Source organism: Cyprinodon tularosa, unplaced genomic scaffold, assembly GCF_016077235.1.
Source record: "Cyprinodon tularosa strain WSP-4 unplaced genomic scaffold, ASM1607723v1 ctg229, whole genome shotgun sequence".
In the NCBI taxonomy this organism is placed as follows: domain Eukaryota; kingdom Metazoa; phylum Chordata; class Actinopteri; order Cyprinodontiformes; family Cyprinodontidae; genus Cyprinodon; species Cyprinodon tularosa.
Window position 1 is genome coordinate 665,932 of NW_024038856.1, and position 16,886 is coordinate 682,817.

Consider the following 16,886-nt stretch of genomic DNA (forward strand, 5'->3'; position numbering starts at 1 on the left):
ATGAAAGGATAAATGTCTATTTTACCCTCAATTCAGTTCAATAATTATAAAAAAAATGTAATCATAAGTAGTTTCTTTTTCCTCATTAGATTTTATCAAAATATGTAGCAAACCTACTGAGGATTGATCTAGACTGCTATATAAACCACTTTGTATAGCTTACGGACTTCCTGTATTTATAAACAAACCGAAATATTCATTTTCAGTTACTGATATTTGTTATAAAATTAGTTTCACTCTCAGCCTCAGCCAACGCCATTACTCTGCTTTCGAAAGGCTTACTATAGCCAATCAGCGTTCATTTCCTGTGGCAGGTGCGCCAATCATCGCCGTCCACGAGGTTCAGCTTCAAGACAGGCTGTCCGACAGAGATTTCTCTGCAGCCAATAAGCAACTGACATTTGACAGGAAACGTCCGACCCTGGGTCTTGTTGGCCAATCATCGTCGATGGAAGGCGGCGATTTCGCTGAGATTCCCCCACGTGACCCTCCTCAGTAGTTCCCAGGCGGTCACATCGCGGAGCTGTAGGTGAGTAAAGAAAGGGATTAATTGACGTTTTTACTGTAAACTTTACATGAAAATCAGTGTTTCCCGGTGGGAACATTTTTATAATCAATACATAGGATTGGAGTTGGTTACTGGTGGTGGGTTGTTCCGGTGGTTAAACTGGGAATTGTGTGTGAGCGGTCAGCTAGCTGGGGCTAATTAACCGCAGGTGAACATGGGCAGCCGATTAGCTCAGAATTACACTCAGAAGGCAGCCGTTATATGTATTAAAACGAGACCGTCGTCGGGTGTGGTTTTTAAAGACGTGTTTTCCTCCTAGATACACATTCATAAAAAGGCCTCCAGTGGTTCAATAAGAAAAACTAAAAAGACTTAAAAATGGCATGACAGAAGAGCTCGAGTTTAAATTAATGCAACTAAAGTAATGTTAAAGCGCTTAATATGAAGTGATTTATGATCGTGAGTTTATATTGAAAACGGGAAAAACGTGTTACCTGAAATAACGTCACCAAACATTAATATGTTAAGATGTTTCCATAAAATGCTAAAGAAGTAGCATTTGTTTAACAATGCGTTTGTCAGAATACAAAACAAATACCCAGTTTTAGGTCTAAAACAGAATATTTTCATTTTAAATGTAGACAGAATTTCTCAAAGAAATCCAGAGCCATCATTTTTACATTGCTAATAAAACAATCCTGATTAGTGAAAATGTATACAAACCCAAATATTTAAGGACCTCCTTATCACATTAATCTTATCAAAACCATAATTTTGTGAAAAGTTTGCATTTGAACACTTTCTTCATTCAGTCGTAGGCATTTCTGTCTCCCTACACCTAGGGTGTCTCCCACTGCTAGAGGACTGTCTGACCAATCAGATGCCAGAGTGGAGAAAGCCACGCCTGCTGTAGTTCCCTTGCAGTAAATTGCACTTCCCAATGGTTCTTTTTGAATTAGGCATGGTCTCATATGATATTCTGATGTTATAACCTTAAAAGAGCAGTAAATGAGACATTTACTGTGAAATTAACCAAAATATTCTGATTTTTCTCCTGGATGGAAATTACATTTCTTATAATCAATCGGTCCTCTCAATCAGCAATGTTTAAGTCCCGCTACAGTTACATTCTGAAACTAGTGTGTAGCTTGTGTTTACTTCCTGGTTCCTGAGCCAATCATGGAGGAATGAGGGTTGCCATAAATTGCTTTATTCTGAAATATGGCTGGCAGAAATTATGGTTTCTCTTATGGTACATGTGTACAGGTTAAGACAAAGCAGTGTATACTTAGTCATTTTATTGTTTTTTTATGTACATGTTAAATATAATTCACAAGAGGAGACAAAGTGCAAAGCTGCAGCGGTTCTATACTCTGGCCTTTCACTAAAAACTAAACAAATACACAAAGGGATGATCCGATATTGCTATCAGAAATCGGTCCAATATCGGAATATATTGTATTTGATCAGTTAATTTTTTCATGATCTTAAAGACCAGAGTCTATTGTTGCAGGACTTAACTGTAACCCTTTGTGGAAAAAGTGCTAAGTTCTACTTGCATGCTTGAATCTGCATTCTAGCTGCATCTCTCTCTTCCCTTCTATGTGGTTGCAAAGCCACTTTAAGTGCATTAAGCCGGGCGTACACTGTGCGATTTATGTTTATTTATTTTTGTCGTTGCACGCAGCTACTGCTCACAGCTCACGATCTATGTTCGGCCCGATGCTCTGATGCGATCTACCTGCTCACATTGTATGACTAAAATCCACGTCGGACTCAGCTGCCGCAGTGAGATGGAGCTGCTCTGTAGCTCTCTATCCTGAAGCCAAACAAATAGAAGAGAGATATTAACCTCACTATAGTGTACCGCGCTGCCTTGGCAATTTGTGCAATTTTGTGCTGAAAATCCTAAAAAGAAAATGCAACGACGTATTTGAAAAAAAGAAATGGCTGAGCAAACGTGGCTACTAAGGTCTGTCAATTTTACTGACAGAACTGCATTTCACTCATTGCATCCCTGCAACGCTGCTGTGTTTTATTGAGAGGAAGAAGAAAAAGAAGAATCCTTCTTTGCGTATGCCCCCTGAGCCATTTGCCCACGACATTCGGGAGAAAATCTAAAATGTTTGATATTCTCCCGACCTCACGATTCCTGATCAGGAGGTGGTCGTGAGAGGCTGATCACCGCTCGTTACTCCCTGTAAACTACACGACACATGACACACAATCAAACTGAAAGTCGGCCCGATCGGAATATTCTCGCATGACTGGAAAATCGCCCTGAAAATCGCACAGTGTACGTCGGTCTTTACAGCCACCTAAAAGACTGGGAAGTTTTAGCTACTTAATCTTGGTAAATATAATATTACCAAAAAAAAAAAAAAAGTGCCTCTGTGATTTGAAAATAGCTTTTTATTTAGTTGTGATACTATTGCAAATGCAATTAGTTGCATGGACTTCATTAGTATCACACTGCACTTACTGCAGTATTGATATCGTATTGGAAATGAAAAAAGTTGTATTGGAACATCCCTATGAACCATCCGGCAACCAACGTGATCAGCAGTCTCTCTGCTTCATTAACATGTTGGTAGTGTTTGTCTCACTACTAAACTACTACTAATGCTAGCTTGTTCATTTGAGGTTGACATGAACATCACCTTGAATTGATCAGTTAAAGTGATGGGTAGCAGATGTGCTAACATATTAGAAGTATTGCCTAAAAGCACGTCCTGTACACAGGGCGACCTTCTTCCTGTAGCAGCTGAAGTATACCTGCAGAACAAGCAGCTATACAGGGATGCCCTGGGGGGGGGGGGGCGGGGGGGGGGGGGGGTTGCTATACTGTAGCTGCAGATGAGCTGAAGGAGCTGATGGCTACACACCAGGGCCCTTAGTGGTTTAAAACTGTATACCAGCTACCTGTTCATACTTGGTTTTCAATTGACCTGAATTTTCTTTCACCTGTTAGATGTCCCACAGAAAAGTTTCCTCACTGTTTTTTCTATTCTCCCCCTTTTAAAGGTATCTTTTAATCTAGTCTAAAATGTAATGGGTCTAACAGGAGGGTGATGATAATCAGGCCCTTTTATATCCTCAGATGTTATCATCTGTCATCAACCTTTTTCCAGCTGACTGGTCAAGCTTATTACAGCAGAATAAAACAAAAGTTCTATTTAACTTTTTAAAATTAATTGATTTATTTTGACAAAATTTCCATTATTGGAAGCTGCAAACAGGAAAGGGAAATCCACACTTCATTTTGAGAGAAAATCAATATCATTCAATCAATTCATATCATTTGACTGTCTTTAACTTTTTGTTTTTTTCTGGAAGTGGTAATGAAGGCATTCCCTGTTCTGTTGTTTTGGTTCTGTTAGTTGTCCGGGTCCTGTCTTTGGTCCTATTGGTTTTTTTTGTTCCTGAAAATTTCCAGTTGGACCTGCAACAGAAGCTTCTCTAGCTTTGCTGCATTTCTCAGATCTGCTGCTTGTTTGATCACGAAACACTTTAGTGAAACTGTTGTGGCTCTGATGGCTGCTGGTTGGTATAATTGTCCCCATTTCTATTAAATGGAGGGAATTTGATTCCTGATGCATCTGAAAAAAAATAAACCCAGACTATCTCCATGCCAAAGTGACGTGGTTCTTTTTTTTGCCTGTCTGCTGCTCATTGGAGCTGCGCGGAAGATGAGCTGACAGGTTAACAGCTCCCCATGTTTGATGTTTAAACCTATCCTGTCCTTTTTATCTGCAGAGGACTTTGTGACCTTAAATAGGAGTTGGTTAGAAACTAGAGCTGAATGATGTATCTTTAATTCCAGCAGATGAAATATAATTGACTATATATATATATATATATATATATATATATATATATATATATATATATATATATATATATATATATATATATATATATATATATATATTAGGGTTGTCACGATACTAAATTTTTCAACTAGATACCGATACTAAGGAAAATATTCGATACTCGATACCATTTTCGATACCACCAGGATAAAAACAGACTCCAAAATTCTACAGAAATATTTTCATTAATAAATAAAATGCAATAAATAAACACAATAAAGGTTGTATGCTGTGCACAATATTAAGCAAGCTTGATAAAAAACTTATAAAATTAAAATGAAGTGTTCCTTCCTTGGCTATGCTTTGCACACATAACAATGACACTAGCCAAACCGGTTAAGAAACAAAAATAATTCTCAGCAGCTGCACCTGTTACAAAAAAAAGTCTGAAACTGAAAAGTGCACAGAATTATTCAATCACACAGTGTTCTGAAAGTGCATTTTCCTCTATTCTGCACTTTAGATGAATGACTGCTTAGGTGCCACTGGTGGTAGCTCTGTATCAATACTTTTGAAAATGAGTATTGTATCCGAATACAACGTTTCAGTGTCGATACTTTTGACAACCCTAATATGTATATAAAATATAATAGACTGTAATGCATATCAAAGCTGTAAAAGTATTATTGCAGCCTGTCAATAGATTTGTCAGAATTTGGCTCATTGTTGCTCTGTCCCCTCCCCGTTTGTGACCCAGTGGGTAACGTCATTTCTGAGCTCTGTCTAAGTGGAAGTAAAGTAGAAGATCCATCTGATATTAAGTTATTCCAGTAAAGTAGCATTGTAACAGATCTCGGGAAGGAAACTAAGATGCCGTTGACTTCAGTTTATACAGTAACCTGTCTTACTTGCTGGGTGAGAAGTTAACTGGTGGGGTGTCTCATTTAACTGCCTATGAACTAATCCTCAAGACTTGTTTATGAACCATCAGCAGAAAATGTGGTGAACCTCCTGTTCCGTTTCTGGTCTGGACAGTGGCCCTCCACTGTTACTGATCCTGTGATGAGATAAACTTCCACATAAACCCAGTTAGAAACCATTTAGGCTCCAGTTAGACAGTGATGTGAGGAGCAACAGATGTCCTGCAGGCTGATCTGGCTCTAATATCTGATTAACAGTGAACTCCAGGCTCCAACGGTGCCGTCAGTCTGGGTAGATAACAGCAACTTCAGCTGGTTTCACTCCACTGATCAGGATTAGACGGCTGTTTTATCAGCCAATCAGAAGGCGGCTCGAATCTTATTAGTGAGCTGCAGGAAAATCAGGTATGGCTGCTAATATGCCTGGTTCAGCATGTTTTCTGGATGGCAAAGAATCAAGGTTTATTAATGAAGGCATGCAGGCCTCAGTTCCGGTTTCTTGGATCGACTGAAACTTTTTCACTGATGTGAAAACGTGATGCTACTTTTCTTTAAAAGAACTTCAGCTGTTAATGTAGAAATTATGTTCATGTGTGGATTCTTCCTCTTCCAGCCTGAGGGGAGTTTGTTTTCCACCTGTTCAGTTCAGTATAGAACTATAAGCTGAGGAGTTTAAGGCTTTTCTACCTAAAGGGCATCAGTGCTGCTGCTAGAACCAGATCCTGACGGGTGTATTTACCATGTCACATTAAACAGGTCATCCAGCAGATATTTAATTCACTCTTAGTTTTAAGTTATTAAGAGGATCTACACTCACCGGCCACTTTATTAGGTTCCCCATGCTAGTAACGGGTTGGACCCCCTTTTGCCTTCAGAACTGCCTCAGTTTTTGGTGGCATAGATTCAACAAGGTGCTGGAAGCATTCCTCAGGGAGTTTGGTCCATATTGACATGATGGCATCACACAGTTGCCGCAGATTTGTCGTCTGCACATCCATGATGCTAATCTCCCGTTCCACCACATCCCAAAGATGCTCTATTGGATTGAGATCTGGTGACTGTGGAGGCCATTTGAGTACAGTGAACTCATTGTCATGTTCAAGAAAGCAGTCTGAGATGATTCCAGCTTTATGACATGGCGCATTATCCTGCTGAAAGTAGCCATCAGAAGTTGGGTACATTGTGGTCATAAAGGGATGGACATGGTCAGCAACAATACTCAGGTAGGCTGTGGCGTTGCAACGATGCTCAATTGGTACCAAGGAGCCCAAAGAGTGCCAAGAAAGTATTCCCCACACCATGACACCACCACCACCAGCCTGAACCGTTGATACAAGGCAGGATGGATCCATGCTTTCATGTTGTAGACACCAAATTCTGACCCTACCATCCGAATGTCGCAGCAGAAATCGAGACTCATCAGACCAGGCAACATTTTTCCAATCTTCTATTGTCCAATTTCCATGAGCTTGTGCAAATTGTAGCCTCAGTTTCCTGTTCTTAGCTGAAAGGAGTGGCACCCGGTGTGGTCTTCTGCTGCTGTAGCCCATCTGCCTCAAAGTTCGACGTACTGTGCGTTCAGAGATGCTCTTCTGCCCACCTTGGTTGTAACGGGTGGTTATTTGAGTCACTGTTGCCCTTCTATCAGCTCCAACCAGTCTGGCCATTCTCCTCTGACCTCTGGCATCAACAAGGCATTTCCGCCCACAGAACTGCCGCTCACTGGATGTTTTTTCTTTTTCGGACCATTCTCTGTAAACCCTAGAGATGGTTGTGCGTGAAAATCCCAGTAGATCAGCAGTTTCTGAAATACTCAGACCAGCCCTTCTGGCACCAACAATCATGCCACGTTCAAAGTCACTCAAATCACCTTTGTTCCCCATACTGATGCTCGCTTTGAACTGCAGGAGATTGTCTTGACCATGTATACATGCCTAAATGCACTGAGTTGCCGCCATGTGATTGGCTGCTTAGAAATGAAGTGTTAACGAGCAGTTGGACAGGTGTACCTAATAAAGTGGCCGGTGAGTGTATGTTCTGCAGCGCATCGTGGGATCATTGATATTGTTGAATGGGCTTTCCAAAAAGTCTCTGGTCCTGAGTCAGAGAATCAGCTGTCTATGGAGGAGGAAATTATCTGATCAGTAACTATAATGCCATCCCTCTATAAAAGAAAACAAGTCAGATTTGGACCCCCAGGCTCTCTACAGACGTTCCTGTTTTATTCAGTGAACAGGCCTGCCTACAATGATGGCCCAGACTTTCTGCATGTCAGAGTCCATAATTGAGATCCAGTGTTGATATCGCCTTGTCGGGATCCACTGTGTGGGAATGGGTAAAAATGACTCTTAACTGCTGTTACCCTGACTGCCTGATTCGGATCAACCAGGCTGCAGTCTTGAGAGGTGCTAGGACCTGAATGAACATATTCACTAGTACAATAAACAGAAGAGGTAATCGGGTTATCTTCAGAAATGGGATCTATACAGCTCTAGGGTCATGCATTAACATCAAAATATTAAACAGTTGACACAGATTCGCTCTCAGCTCTTGTTATTATTGTTAAAAAGCCCCTGAGAGGATTTCTGCAGGTTATATAAAAAAATACACACTGCAGATACAGATGCTGTTAAATGGCTGTAAACACAGGTGGCAGTTGATTAGTGGGTAAATATGAGCCTCTTTAGCCTGCTGTGTGCTGCAGTAAATCATCTATGGGCCGCTGCAGTAATCCCATTGGGTGTAATCTCATTAAGGGTAAAAGAGCTCAGGTGATCTGTCCTATGGGTGCAGGTTGGTCTCCGTGGTGATGGACCCGCAGCCTGGTGTTGTGGTATGTTTTTTGTGTATTTCTGAGCCCAGTTCAATCTTCTGTCTTGGCAGACTATGCATCAGAAGGTCCTGTTGTTCGTTCTTCTGGCGGCAGGCCTCCTCTGCCTCAGCCTGGTCCCTGTCTGTCAGGCCCAGGATCTGGATGAGGACGTGGACGTAGAGGACGACCTGGATCTGGGGTTGGCTGGAACCGAGGACGATGAGGAGGAGCTAGAGGGAGACGAACAGGATGAAACCCCGCCTGCAACAAAAACTGCTGCACCAAAGGTGAGCCGCCTGCTGATTGGACAGACTTTAGCTTCTATCAGGATCTCTTTCAGGATGTTTTCAGGAATGTGGTTATAATCCTGTTATCTGTAGGAATAAGAAGTGCTTTTATCAGCGCTTTGTTGGGAGAACTTCCCTGGAAGCAGCTGTCACACATTAACCAGTCCATTCAGTCTGATAACAGAACCTAAAGTGACCTACTGATCCACTGACCTGCGCTGATATGTTCACTCTGCATCAGACCTGAATGTCATTCTGACAATTGTTCATCAGCTGTAGCTGAATGTTTTTTTTTCTTTTTCTTTTTTTTTCAGCACTCTAATGAACAGGTGATTCCTTTCTTTGTTCAGGTGACCTACAGGGCTCCAGAACCAATGGGGGAACACTTCTTCGCAGAGTCCTTTGACCGGGGGACCCTGGACGGGTGAGGACAGACACATACCTGAGATTATTTAATGTAGTTGGTTCTGGACAGACTTAAAACATTCAACATGGTTCAGATTGGTGGGTCTGATCTGAGCCAGTTTGGACCTTGGAGATCAGCTTTAGAGCAGAACTGATCCTGATGAGTTTTGGTTCTGCTAGCATGTTTTAGCTAAGAGAACCATTTGAATGTATCTTGGTGTGGAGAAGGTGGCGTAGAAGCAGGATGATTCTAATCTGGCTCTGATCCACACTACAGCTCTCACTGATTAGGTCTGCTGGTTGGTTTCAGGTGGGTTCTGTCCAAGGCCAAGAAGAATGATGCAGATGAAGAAATAGCAAAATATGATGGTAGGTGTTGATACATTTCTTCAGGACTTGTTGGATTTTTTTCCTCTGATTAGCTTAAACTATCTGAAGTCTAACTGAAGGTCAATGATTTGTCTCTAGTTTGGCTTTCGTCCGTTTTTATTTTATGAAACTTTGCTTTTGAAACTTAGTTTTCTCTTTAGTTTAGTTAAATTCTACATTTACACTAAACTGGTCTAAGTTTTGTGTATAAAACGTGTTGTGTTTTTCTGAACCTCAGCTGCTATTGGATCAAATTTCATTCCTGTCAAAGTAATTTACAGACATGTGGATGTTTCAACCTCTGGTAGATTTCTTGATGATGATGATGATGATGATGATGTTGTTGTATGAACAGGTAAATGGGCAGTAGAAGAGATGAAGGACAGTAAGCTCCCAGGTGATAAAGGTCTGGTCCTGAAGTCCCGAGCCAAACATCACGCCATCTCTGCACATCTGCTGCGACCTTTCGCCTTTGACGCCATGCCCCTCATCATCCAGTAAGAGCCTATCTGAACCAAAGCTCTGCAGCTTCCTCCTGACGTGTTAGTTGGTGGCTTATCTGTATATCTCAACCAAATACTGAGGTTTTGCTCTGTTTGTGATCAGGTATGAAGTGAACTTCCAGTCTGGGATCGACTGCGGTGGCGCCTACGTCAAGCTGCTGAGTGAGACTCCTGATCTGGACCTGGTCAGTACACCAACTTTAGGTTAATTTACCAACACCCAGGAAGAAATGACAAAACCAGTTTTGGTTTGATTAAACTGCTGCTTTCCTGCAGGATCAGTTTGTGGATAAGACTCCGTACACCATCATGTTTGGACCAGACAAATGTGGAGAAGATTATAAGCTGCACTTCATCTTCAGGCACAAAAATCCCAAAACCGGCGAATACGAAGAGAAGCATGCCAAGAAACCAGACGCTGACCTGCGGTCCTACTTCACAGACAAAAAGACTCACCTGTACACTTTGGGTAAGGCCACACACACACACAAACCTCCCCCACCATCAAAAACACACACAAGAAGGAATCTATAACTTTCCTGTCATTCCTGATGCCCCAAAGTGGTGAACAGCGACAACAGCTTTGAAGTTCTGGTGGATCAGACGGTGGTGAACAGCGGCAATCTACTGACGGACGTGACGCCTGCTGTGAACCCCCCCGCTGAGATTGAGGACCCCAACGACCACAAACCGGAGGACTGGGACGAGAGGCCAAAGATCCAGGACCCCGACGCCGTAAAACCTGAAGACTGGTCAGAACCCACTGTTTTCTTCTTCTCTAATGGTTACTGTGGTTATCCCGCTCTGGGTTGGGTTAAAATTATTAGATTAACTTCAGTAAATGTGGTTAACCTTTTTTTAAGGGTCATTAAAACTAAGAAGGTTAAGAAAAGTAGTTGTACTGGATTCAGATTTTTATTAATTACTCCACAATAATTATATCTTAACTGAAAACCATATAAGGGACAAAATAAACCACCTCTTTGGTTCAGACCCTTTTCCCTTCGAATTATACATGTACAACAACACATTTTCAGTCCTTACTTTTTTTAAAGAAAGCCATATTTTATACAATATCTGTGGAAAAACAACTTCTATAGAAGTGTGATCAGTATATAATCATTAGTTACACCATGATTCCTTCCACCAAATTTTGTATGAATATATAGTCAAGTCAAACAATATTGCCTGTTAACAGAAGATAGTTTTATTTTTAATACTTAGAGCTGTGACAGTTTAGCTCAGCATTTCTTTTAGAGGCTTAACAATTGCTGCTCAATGTGCAGCATTTAGTAGAAACAAAAACATTTAGCTCACTGAGGCTACTATTTCTCATTAAGCCAGTAACTCTCATAAATGATCCCTGTTTCTGGTCCTAGAGCCTTCTTAACTTCCATCAATGCCCACATATTTATTGCTTTTTATGGCATCCCCGGATGCAAGCCCACTAAAGCTTAGATGTTCATACCAATTTTAGGTATTTGTTAGGTACACCTCGCTGCAGAACTTGTATTCCCTTTCAGCTGTGATGGTTTTTAAGCCAGTGGACCAACTCCTGTGGTGCTACTTGTGTGTCAAATTTATGGGTGTAGAAGAAACAGTCGGTACAAAGGTTCCTGCTTTCCCAGATTTTATTAGGTATATAAGAAATGCAATTATTGCATTAACTTTTTTAAGTTAAGGGTCACGTGGCTTGATAATCTGAGGTTTCAGTTTCTGCGTCTTACAGGTCTTTTTCACACCTATAAAGACTCTCCTCTCTGGGAAATACTTTAAAATACTTTAAGGACCAAAAACATTCCCCTTCTAAATTTCTGATAATGGTTTAATTGATGCTTTTCTCTGCAGGGATGAAGATGCTCCCACTCAGATTCCTGATGAAGACGCAGTCAAACCAGATGGTTGGCTGGACGACGAGCCCGAGTACATCGGAGACCCCGACGCCATCAAACCCGATGACTGGTGAGTCACTATGGCGATACCGACTGCCAGCCTCCAGCATGTGCTCTGCTGTTCGGCTGTGATGCTCATTTCTCTCCTGCAGGGATGAGGACATGGATGGAGAATGGGAAGCTCCCCAGGTCCCCAACCCCGCCTGTGAGAGCGCCCCTGGCTGCGGCCCCTGGAAACGGCCAATGATCGACAACCCCAACTACAAGGGCAAGTGGAAGCCCCCAATGATTGACAACCCTAACTACCAGGTAAGTCTGTGCTTGGAGGACGACTACTCTGTCTGGTTATGGCCACACATTCAACATCTGACACCTGGTTCTAGGGCATCTGGAAGCCGAGGAAGATCCCCAACCCAGATTACTTTGAGGACCTGCAGCCGTTCAAGATGACGCCGTTCAGCGCCCTGGGACTGGAGCTCTGGTCTATGACCTCCGACATTTTCTTTGACAACTTTTTCATCACCAACGACCGCAACACGGCCGACCGCTGGGCTGCTGATGGCTGGGGGTTGAAGAAGGCAGCAGAGGGTGCTGCTGAGGTGAGTTCAGGTCAACCACACACAAAAAAATCCAGAGGTAGAACAGAGCTGAGGTAGAATTAAAAGGTCCAACTTAACTAAGATAAACATTTACAGTTTTGCCTTTTCTGAGTCTTAAAGATTTTTTTAGACAGCGTCTTTCCCCCTCTCCCCCTCCTGTTTGTCCGTCTTCAACTGTCGATGATGCAACCATCAGGAGGAAGCAGAAATAGATGCTGCCGTTAGGTGTCTCATCAGTTCCGCAGCAGAAAGCTTTAAGGAGCCACACATCCAGTGTTTTCACTTGAAATTATGAACTGCAGATAAAAAAGAGCTGCTTAAAGTCCCTCCATTCCTCTCCAATTTAACAAATTTCAAAAAACTATTTCAGACATTCAGCCCCCAATGAGTCAGAATCTCTTAGGGCTGCAGGTTTTCTGGGGTTTTACTCCCCCAGCTTTGAAAATCTCCAGGCTTTTCCCCCAGATTCTTGGATAGAATTATGGCAGGACTTTGACTAGACCAATCCACCTTCAGAATCAGTGGTGACCTAAACCATCCATTGTACATTGCTGAAAGCTGAACCTCTGCCCCATTCTCAGGTCTTCTGCTGCCCCTAATCCGTTTTCTGATTATCCTGGATTCAATCTTCATAAAACTTCCAATAAAATCATAATAAAATACTGTGTGGTGTGAGGTTTCCCTTTATATGAATAGAAACAGACCAAAATAAAAGCTTTTCATCTTGTTTGTAGATAAGTACAGTTTCTTCTAAGCCATTTAAGTTCCCTAATAGAGCATTATTGAATTGAATGTAAATGGCTCGCTGTTGCTGCATAAAGGCAAATGTCCGTTTTAAAATAAATCCATCCATGGGGTTTATTTTTGGTTTCTTTACAGCCTGGTCTGGCAGCTCAGATGCTGACCGCCGCAGAGGAGCGTCCCTGGCTGTGGATAGTCTACGTCCTCACTGTGGCCCTGCCGCTCGTCCTCATCGTCGTCTTCTGCTGCACAGGAAAGGTAACCAGTTCACAGACTTAACAGTGAAACACAAACGTGCAGAGATGAATCCAGCCTTTTAGCAGGTTTATTCTTCTTGATATTTCCCATAATGTGTCAGATTACATTAAACAGGCTAAAACCAGCACATTAGGAAGATAAACTGGCTTCAAACAGCCTCAATCCTGTAATGTAACAATGATAGCTAAGGGCTCTGTGACAATCCCTACTGGTTAATGTTCTGCTGGTGGATTGTCCACAGAGGTCATCGGGGTCGGCTCAGGGTGCGCTGAGTCTTACCAACTTACAGGAAGAGCTGAAAGAAGCCGGACGCTCCCACCCGGTGACTCCTGCTGTTAGAATAGCTTCATGTGGCGTCGCTGTGCTGCTTTAGCTCTAGCGCTGGATGTGTTGTTGTAGCGGGAGAAGGGTTCTTCATGTCCGCCCTGTTAGCCCTTTCTCTGACTGATTTCCTTGAACCACTCTGCAGGATAAGAAGAAGACTCCAGCAACCGCAGCAGAATACAAGAAGACAGACGAACCTCAGCCTGATGTGAAGGAGGAGGAAGGTGAAGAAGAGGAAAAGGCTGAGGAGGAAAATGGCAAATCAGGTGGGGAAGCAGTCTCGATGAACTGCAGCGGATCAACCTGCTACCTTCTGTAACTCTTATTTTTTTCTTTCAGCTGCAGAAGATAAAAGTGATGAAGATGAGGCTGCTGCTGAGGATGGAGAGGATGGAGAGAAGGAAGCCAACTCAGATGAGGTGAGGAGGTTTGGTAGATAAAAAGGCTCCATCCGAAATGGTCAAACTGGTAATGGAGTGGATGTGTGAAATTAAAGCAAGACTCTTCAAATCAAAGATAAATAAAAAGCAATTAATGAAAAAATATTTAATATCAGAATAAATAATAGTTTAAATAGTTAATTCTTAATGTCATGTTATTATTCTTTAGGGGATATCAGAAAGGAGTTAGGAGCCCTTAAAATGGGAGATGTCAAATTTATTAACACCAGTGGAAGCACATGATTTAAAGATGGAGAAATCTGGAAAAAAAATATCTAGGCTAACCAGTAGCTTATTTGCTGGTACCTTACTTAGCTTCTGAGTTTTACAAAAGTACCAATTAAACCAGGAATCACAAGAAAGTTTACATGTTTTTGCTGATTAATTATAGACATGGCTGTCTTATATTGGTGTGTGTCCTTATCATTAGATGATTCACTGCATATTTGTTGGGATCCTTCTTTTTGTGTCTAAATCCTTGTGTTTGGTGCCTCCCTCAGGTGTAATGACTGTACTGCATCTCACTTTGGCTATTGCTGTTAACCCTACTGTTTTAGTGAAGTCAATCAGAAAAACTGTAGCTTTACCCAGTGGGTTGGAAAAGCAGCTCAGTTTTCCTCGTCTCTGTAGTGAAGTGGAGCAAATCTGCATGTAACCTTGTAAGCCATCTAACTGATCAGACCGATTCTTTTGGATCTATCCAAATTCTCGGACGCCTCAGGAGCTACATATCTAGCTTTGTGGATAAGATGCATTTTAAACATGTGCTTTTCTTTTTGTTGAAGCAAAAAAAAAGCTTTTTCTGTGAGACTTTGCTTTTTTACGTTTTAATCAAAGGTTTGGCCATGTTCTTCATGTTATGCCTTCTCTGGTTGTGCTATACAGAAAGAAGATGACATTCTGCGGAGATCTCCCAGGAGCAGGAAGGTCAGAAAGGACTGATATCTCTAAATCTTTATCCTTGTCCCCCCACGCCTTCCTCCCGCCTCCCCCACGTCATCTTCCTCCTCCTCTGCTCCGAGGCCACAAAGCCTGAATGGATCTGGAAAAAGCAGTGGAGCCGACAGAATAATGATCATGATTCCAACAAGATCTGGTTTAGGACTGAAAAGGATATTTTTTTCTTGTTTTTGTTTTTCTAAGACATCAACGGAGATTCATTAAAACGTCCTGCATCATTCCAACCTGTGGAGTCGACGTTCCTCCACCAAACAGCAAACCGATCAGTTAGCAGGAAGCATCGTCCTGCTGGACAAACACACTGGCTGCTAATCAGCCCACCGATAACTAACTTAAAAACAACTAACTACTAGCAGCTCATAGAGGTTCTGAGTTAGTCTGCTAGCTGCCTAATAAACCCAGAACATAGTGTTTGAGGATAAATTAACTGGGAACACTCCAACTTTTTTTCCATGTGTCTGTTTGTGTCCTGTTGACTGTAAAGCAGTAACTACCTGTTAACCCTGCAGTGGGTTCTGCTCTCTGGGTCAGACAGTCAGGAAGCTCTGGAAACACCTGAAAGTTTGAGTCTCCAGCAGCAGGTTGTCTGTTTCTGCTTCTATATTCAGCACTTGCTCCCTTCAGCACCTCAGTGACAGACTAATCCCCATTTCAAAACAATAAAAGGGACCAAGAGTGAACACAAAGCCCTGATAAACCTCCTACTTGCAGTACCCCCACCCTCTTTGTGCTCTATATCCCTTAGTTTCATGGAATAAGAAATGCCTTATTGAATCAAAAGTCAAATCCAGTAAGAATCTGACCATCAGGAACATGATTGGGTCTTCAGGGGATGAACAAGGAGGGGTAAACTACCTGCAGTTACCACCAGTTACCAGAGGTGGTGCTAAGACGACTTAAAATCAACTGCTGCTGGTTTTTCTTCAGTTGGTCCTGAGCTTCCTCTTAATGTTATTTTTACATTACACATAACCTCTAGCTCTCGTCCAGTGGCTGTACAACTTGATATATTTTGAAAATAAAAACAGAGCCATACTAAAGTTGTTGATTATCTATCTGAAAACAGTTTGAAGTGTAAACTACCGCACTGTCACCATCACATCAGCTGACATTAGCTAAGTGAGGTTCTGTGAGGTAGTCCTCAGTGGATCATTTTATCTGTAAAGCTGATGCTATCAGATGTTCAAAAATAAGTGGATAGAAAAATATTGTCTTTTTATTCATGTGCAGTTGGACTGGATTCAAAGATGTCATCCAGTTCCCTCCATTTAATGTTTTTTTTTTTTTTTTTACCAAGTGCTTCCTTGCAAAATTCAGACTTACATTCACCTTTTCTTCAAATTTGCTTTATGAGAACTGCTGATGCTTTCTATCAGTTTTTTTGTAGAAATTAAAATATTTGGGAGCCTCAGCCTTCATTTTAACCAGTAGGTAACATGGAGCAATTATCTAATTTAATTTCGCATCTTCTTGTGTTTGGTTTTTAGATTGTTTAGTTGTGTTTTTGTTTTAAAGTTATAATTTGTATTATTTTTTTCCACAAGATGATGCAGATAGTGGTTGATCCTCCGATCAATCCTGAGCGGGGTCGCCTCAGTAGACTGCTTTTGTTGCTGGTTGTTTAATGTAGAGAGGAGGGTTCACAGCCAAACTGCGATCGCTACTGGTTCGTCTGAATCCTCACTGAAAGCCTGTTTCTGAACGTCTGCTGGGATCGGCTGGTCCTTCAATGTTTGCGTCCTGTGATTGGCTTCAAACCGAGCTTCCTCGTCTTCGTCCCCCCGTGGTCTGATGGGTGGGTTGGGTCTCTGACTTTAAACTAACACTGTATCTGCTGCGTCATATTCCTCCCATGGTCCTGGACCGACTGGTTGTAGAAAGCTCCATCTTTGAATGAAACACTGTGATGATGGAGCCGGATGTTGCTGTGCATAGACACACAGCAAAAATGTTTTGATGAATAAAAAAAAAGGCTGAATGGAAACTGTTTAAAGCCTCCAGTTTTTTTCTTGGGATAGTTAATAGGCATTTCTGATTCACACACAATCTGCATAAT

At 41.9% G+C, this 16,886-nt stretch overlaps 1 protein-coding gene across 1 annotated transcript; it reads left to right on the forward strand.

Moving 5' to 3' along the window:
- Positions 1-374: 374 nt before the first annotated feature.
- canx (calnexin) lies at positions 375-16,814 on the forward strand. The gene is made up of 15 exons (XM_038286636.1): positions 375-529; positions 8,124-8,339; positions 8,690-8,763; positions 9,055-9,113; positions 9,469-9,610; positions 9,720-9,801; positions 9,893-10,085; positions 10,179-10,368; positions 11,465-11,578; positions 11,661-11,817; positions 11,892-12,107; positions 12,987-13,106; positions 13,576-13,696; positions 13,770-13,849; positions 14,756-16,814. Exons 2-15 carry the CDS (start codon positions 8,127-8,129, stop codon positions 14,810-14,812), a joined length of 1,818 nt encoding a protein of 605 aa, XP_038142564.1. The 5' UTR covers positions 375-529; positions 8,124-8,126; the 3' UTR covers positions 14,813-16,814.
- Positions 16,815-16,886: the final 72 nt, after the last annotated feature.